General features: G+C 50.8%; 1 protein-coding gene across 3 annotated transcripts; it reads right to left on the bottom strand.

Annotated features, from left to right (window-relative positions):
* Positions 1 to 906: 906 nt before the first annotated feature.
* On the bottom strand, positions 907 to 4355 carry LOC120320570. 3 transcript variants are annotated; one of them, XM_039370559.2, is made up of 3 exons: positions 2675 to 4355; positions 2349 to 2593; positions 907 to 2094 (listed from the first exon to the last, which is right to left on the bottom strand). In XM_039370559.2, exons 1-3 carry the CDS (start codon positions 4353 to 4355, stop codon positions 1870 to 1872), a joined length of 2151 nt encoding a protein of 716 aa, XP_039226493.1. In that variant the 3' UTR covers positions 907 to 1869. The 3 variants fall into 3 exon arrangements, with proteins under 3 accessions (XP_039226493.1, XP_039226494.1, XP_039226492.1); XM_039370560.2 differs by lacking the exon at positions 2349 to 2593; XM_039370558.2 differs by having other exon boundaries at positions 2349 to 4355.
* Positions 4356 to 6384: the final 2029 nt, after the last annotated feature.

The raw sequence follows: 6384 nt of genomic DNA on the forward strand, positions 1-6384 counted from the left end.
GAAACAAGTTTTGAATAGTTTCAGTTGTAGTGAAGAACCTTTAGTATCGATTGACAGTACACTACAGAAATTTTGGTCGCTGGAGGAAATGCGAAATCCAAAGAAAATTCGGTCGCCTGAGCACAAGATATGTGAGGACCATTATAGGAAGACTACTCAGGTATTACCATCAGGTCGGTTTGAGGTTAGGCTGCCGTTTAAATCTGATCCAAATGGATTAGGCAACTCCTTCGAGGTTGCAAAACGGCGGTTTCTATCGCTTGAGCAAAGGTTGTCTCGAAATCCTAGCATGAAGACCATGTACTTGGAATTCATGGAAGAATATCTCGCGCTAGGTCATATGTCGGCTACAGACAACAAAATTCCTTCCACTCCACATTATGTCATTCCCCATCAATGCGTGTTAAGGCCCCAGAGTACGTCAACAAAGTTGCGCGTCGTGTTCGATGCGTCCAGCAAAACATCGTCTCAGGTGGCCTTAAACGACATCCTGATGGTGGGGCCGACAATTCAAGAAGAGTTGTACTCCAATCTACTCCGCTTCCGGCTGCACAGGTATGCCCTGACTGCCGATGTAAAAATGATGTATCGCCAAGTAATGGTTAATAAAGCACAGAGAGCACAGTTAAGTCGATACCTACCTCGGATTCAGAATCAACTAAGGCGTTAGGAATATCGTGGTTGCCTTGCGAAGATGCCTTCAAGTTCAAAATTGGCACTTCTGTCATGGGTCTCCGAGCGACTAAACGGAACATACTATCGGTGACATCGAAGCTGTTTGACCCCCTCGGCTTGTTCAGTTCCATTGTGATTATAGGAAAGATCCTGTAGAATCGGCTCTGCTGGGGGTTGCTGCGGCTGAGAAACCGGATCGTTCTGATTCCAATTGAAACGCAGAGGCGAGGATTTCTGGTTCTCCAAAGGGTAGTCTTTATTCACTTTGATATATATATATGTACAAATATAAACAGGTTGCTCCAAATTTTTGTGTCTTCGTGACTTGTAGAAAATGAAAAGTAAGTAAGTGAGTAAGCAAAAAAGGAAAAGGGTGTGGCCAGCGGTCCCTAATGGAAGAATACTCCCTTTTTCAAAAGAGAGTGGGTGGATTCCCTTCTCCATTTAGGGACGCGTGGAACTGGCACACGGGAGCTGGAGTAAACATCCCGCCCGCCTTGCAATGCCACAGATTGCAAAAGAATCTGTGATGCGTCAGTGGGCGTATGTTCCGGAGAGCATCCATCCTAAAACAGTGCTCTGTGCTACGATGTGCCCGTTCTGGCTGTGCATGACACCCGGTTGGATGAGCGTGGGAAACACATCCGCACCTAGCACGACGGAGGTACCAGCCGGCCTGTGGAAATTGGGGTCCGACAGGATGAGGTTGGTGAACACTGTTTTGGCAGCGTCAGGCAGCTCTCGGGCAGGAGTCCGCATTCGCAGCTGCTCCTCGACGTGGAACACCACCTCAATCCGTGGCGTCTCTGTATGCATCGGTATGAGAGTGGCTCTGCACACCCTCTCATCACCGACTCCCAGGATAGGGAGGGCCATGGCCTCGGCTAGTGATCCGTCAATGCGGCTCAAAGTAGAGCACGCATCTACCATAGCCCGCACATCGAAGCGTTTGTCCCCGATGTCGAACCGCAGATTGACGGTGGGCAGGATAGCCGTTGCAGTGTGGGAGAGCACTGCCGAGAGGCGGGGTTGCTCGATGTCGGCCTTCGGCTCTGGCGTCTCGATGGGCCTGTCCGCGCTGGCAGACCGCTCTCGCTTTTCCCGCCGATGGAGATGCAGCAGGGTGTGATGAGCGTCCCCACATACTCGGCAGCGACACTCACTTCGGTACGAGCCTCCGGAATGCTGGTGCGCCTAGCAGTTCGGGCAATATTTGTTGATAAGGACCGCACGGAGCCGCCGCTCTGCATCTAGCCGGAGAAACCGCGAACACGTCCGAAGCGGATGAATCCCCTGACAGACTCGGCATCGGAACGATCGAGTTCCTCGAGAACATCTGTCGATGAGCTGGCGACGTTGGTTGCGATGGGACGGCATGGCTGGCGCAAAGAGATGAGAGAAGCTGAGAGAAAAGAACGACTGGAGGATAGAACGAAAAAAAAAAAATAATTAGTGGATACGCTTTACTCTCACAGTTATGGACATTGAACGCATAGACATTGAACATGTTTGTCTACGGGAAGGAAAACTAATTTGGAAATTGGCCGTTTGAGGATACCACGGGCCGTGCGGACGTCTACGACGCGAACTTTGTCATCAGAGCCAGGATAAACCCTTTGAACACGCCCTAACCGCCACCCATACGATGGAACGTGGTCTTCCTTGATAATTACCATGTCGCCTTCGGACATATTCCTGGTTGGAATCTGCCACTTGGTCCTCTTATGGAACTCTTTCAGGTATTCAGCTTTCCATCTCGATGCGAAAAGCTGGCCAAGGGCTTTGAGTCGCTGCCATCGGTTCAGGATAGAACTGGCTTCGCCGGCGGTGGGAGGTTCGGCGGGGACAAGTAGCGGTCCGCCTATCAGAAAATGTCCCGGAGTGAGAGCGAGGATATCCGACGGATCTTCTGACATCGCTGAAATTGGTCTGGAGTTGAGGCATGCCTCGATCCGACACAGTAGAGTGGATAACTCTTCAAGGGTATACTTAAAATTACCTGTCGTTTTGTAGAAGTGAGTCTTGAAGCTCTTGACTCCTGCTTCCCACAGGCCTCCCATATGGGGGGCGCCTGGAGGGTTGAAATGCCAGGATAGGCTCTGGTGACTAAATGACGAGGACTCCTTTTCCTGAACCGCAGCGATGAAATCTTCTGTGAGGGCCTTCTCCGCCCCCACAAAAGTCTTTCCGTTGTCCGAGTAAAGATGGAGAGGGCACCCTCTTCTGGCCGCGAACCTTGAGAAGGCTCCGAGGAATTTCTCCGTGGTCAAGTCCGAAGTGGCTTCCAAATGGATGGCCTTCGTACTGAAGCCCACGAAGACGCAGACATAGCCCTTCGTGATTCGACAGGCACGACCTGAATAGCTCTTGACATCAAACGGTCCCGCGAAGTCGTGTCCTGTGTGTGTAAAGGGTCGCGAATAGGTCGCTCTGGACTGAGGTAGTTTACCCATTAGCTGGGACTGCACCTTCTTCCGGTGAATGACACACACCTTGCAGGTCGTGGTCACACGTTTGATCAGGTTCCGCAGCTTCGGAATCCAGTATCTCGTCCGGATGAGACGAACCATAAGCTGGTTTCCCCCGTGTATGGAGATACGGTGAGTAAATGTGACCAGAAGCTCTGCTAGTTTGGAATGGTACGCCAAAAGGATAGGATGACGTTCGTCGTAGGATAACGAGTCAGATGCAGTCAAACGACCGCATGACCTCATGATGCCGTCAGCATCCAGGAACGGATTAAGGTTGAGGATACAACTGGACGAGGGAAGCTGTCCTTTGGATTGCAGGATGTTGTATTCCTCTGGATAGTGGGCCCGTTGAGTTTGCCTAATAAGCATGAGTTGTATATGGGCGAGTTCTTTACTGCTTAAGTCTGTAGAAGAAGGCGTAGGAATGCGTCTGCAGCGGTTGATGAACCGCTGCACAAAAGCCATGACTCGCAGCATGCGATTGAAGTTTGAAAAACGCTCTAGGAGATCCCATGCTGGACACGCTAAATGGCACCGGAAGGATCGTCTTTCGAGTTCAGGGTCCGATACCTCTTCGTGCGACGTGGGCCAGGCGACTTGCTGCTGAATCAGCCACGACGGGCCATGCCACCAGAGGTCACTACTTGCCAGCTCTGCAGCCGTGACACCACGACTGGCTAGATCTGCTGGATTGTGCTCGGAACGCACATGTGACCATTGACTGGCATCTGTATTTAGAGCAATCTTAGTCACTCGATTCGCTACGAAGGTGGTCCATTGACATGGTGGCTTGTTCAACCATGCCAACACAATGGTGGAATCAGTCCAGAAAAACGTCTCTATTCGACCAAACGGGATGTGAGGAAGAATTGCAGCCCACAGGTCAGCAAGAAGAACTGCACCACACAATTCTAAGCGCGGGAGTGAAACGGTTTTGACAGGGGCGACTTTAGTCTTTGACTTGAGCAGACTCGACGAAATGCCTCCGTCGTATTGGACGCGAACATAAATCGCTGCCCCATAGGCCTTCTGAGATGCATCACAGAAGCCGTGGATCTGAACTTGTGCTCCCGGTCGGAATTGTACCCAACGCGGGACGCGAACCTTGTGGAGGGAACTATGGCTGCGAAGGAAATCATGCCAGCGTTGCCGTAGCTCTGCAGGGAGAAACTCGTCCCATCCAATGCCGGCTAACCATATATCCTGCATTAGGATCTTTGCCTGGACTACAAATGGGGACAACCATCCAGCGGGATCGAACAGTTTCGCGATTTGCGATAGGACGTTGCGCTTGGAATAATTCGCATTGACAACAAGCTCAGTCGGGACAAAATAGAACTCATCCGCCTTGGCGTTCCGCCGTATTCCCAACGTTTTCGTGGTGCTCACCTCTTCGATGTCGAGGAAGTCACCTGAGAGCAGGTGGTCTGAAGGAAGTGCCTTTAGGAGAGTTCACTCATTTGCTGTCCACTTGCGGAGAGGAAATCCTGCGGAGCTCAGAGCTGTCCTCAACTCTTGAATGGCTAAAGTAGCCTCAACCTTCGTGTGGGCTCCTGCAAGCACATCGTCCACATACATATAATCTGAAATTATTCGAGACGCCCGTGGATATAGGGCGTGGACATCCTCGGACAGCTGCCGCAACGTTCGTAAAGCTAGAAACGGGGCACAATTAACTCCAAACGTGACAGTCTGAAGCTCATAGTCCCTGATGTCCCCACGGTCATCTCGAAAGAGAATTCTCTGAAAAGCGGTGTGTGCAGGGTTTAGGGGAATCTGCCTATACATCTTGGTGATATCGGCATTAAAGACAAATTGGAATGTTCGCCACTTTAGGATCTGGAGGGTGAGATCGGACTGAAGTACTGGCCCTGGATGCAGGACGTCAGGCGCACAGGCTTCATGTGGCCAAGATCTATGTACTCTTTGATCACTGGTATCTTTGAGAATAGGATCCCTTTTCAGGCGAGTCTCATTCCTTAGGAATTGTGCGAGAGCGAATGATCTGGAATGCCCCAAGTTGATGTGCTCAGCATCCTTGAAGGGTAGGGATACTACATATTTCCCGTCCCGAGACCTGATAGTCGTTCGAGCGAAGTTTTCTTCGCACAGGTTGTCCGACTCCTTTACTACTTTACATGGAAGATCCTCCACCTCCCAAAATTTTGTGAGAAGTGTCTCCATGGTAGGTTCCGATTCTATGGATATCTTTGTTGTGAAGGACGAAACCCTACTAGTGGCTGTAGAAACTGGCCCGGTTAAAATCCACCCAAAAATGGTCTCTTGCCCTAGCAGTGACCCACATAAGTTTGGCTTCAAGCCTGAGAGGAGGATAGACGGAAGAATATCCGCCCCTATTAGAAGGTCGATCTGGGAGGGCTGGAAAAATAGTGGATCAGCCAACGGAATATTGGGAAGTCTTCCGAGAATGCTGCGATCGATCGAACTCGTCGGCAGAATTCCGGCCAGATTGGGCAACACCAACGCAGTCGTGTCTATCTTGAGCATCGGCTTCGCCGCCGTGCCGATCTGGAAATCACACATCCTTTGTGAGACACCTGTGCTGGTTTGGTTCAGCCCCGTGATTCTAGTTCTCACGGTCTGACAAGGAAGCTTGATTCTGGTCGCAAGCTTCTCGGAGATGAAGGTGCCCTCTGAGCCTGAGTCTATCAAAGCCCGTGCGGGAAAGTTTTCTCCCTGGTGACAGACTTGGACAATGGCCGTTCCTAAAAGGATGCCCTGCCGATTGGAGGCGAAATGAACAGAAGTGTTCGCAGTGGGCTGATCTGGATTATGAGCCTGCGCTGCGCTGGTGGAAGTAGCAGGACTTTCCTTATGAAGCAGCGTGTTGTGGCGGCCCTTGCACGTAAAACAATTGTGTCTACTTGTGCACTCTCGAAGATTGTGTCCTTTGGCGAAGCAATTAAGGCATAATCGCTTCTGCTTAATATATGATACTCTTTGTGGTTGAGTCATCTGGAGGAAACGAGGACACTGCCGAACTGGATGTGACTCTCTGGAGCAGAGAGCGTACACGTGGGCCGACTTGCGTTTCAAAGGAGTTTACCCTTCTCGGCTGTGGGTTCCTGGGCTCCCTAGTATGTTGTGAGTTGGAAGTATGAAGTCGAACCTCTTCAATCGCTTCTAGCGTGCGATATCTCTCTTCGAGAAACGAATTCATCTCGTCCCAGGTAGGAATTTCGGACTTGTTGCTCAACGACTGTTCCCATAATGAGAA

This window comes from Drosophila yakuba, chromosome 2L (assembly GCF_016746365.2).
Source record: "Drosophila yakuba strain Tai18E2 chromosome 2L, Prin_Dyak_Tai18E2_2.1, whole genome shotgun sequence".
Lineage (NCBI taxonomy): Eukaryota > Metazoa > Arthropoda > Insecta > Diptera > Drosophilidae > Drosophila > Drosophila yakuba.

Bases quoted from the DNA above. Each gene is read 5' to 3' on its own strand.
- LOC120320570 (XM_039370558.2), bottom strand. From the start codon at position 4,355: ATGCAGGATATATGGTTAGCCGGCATTGGATGGGACGAGTTTCTCCCT. The intron at 2,095-2,348 runs GTAATTATCAAG...TCTATCCTCCAG, and splicing joins ATATGTCCGAAGGCGACATG to TCGTTCTTTTCTCTCAGCTT.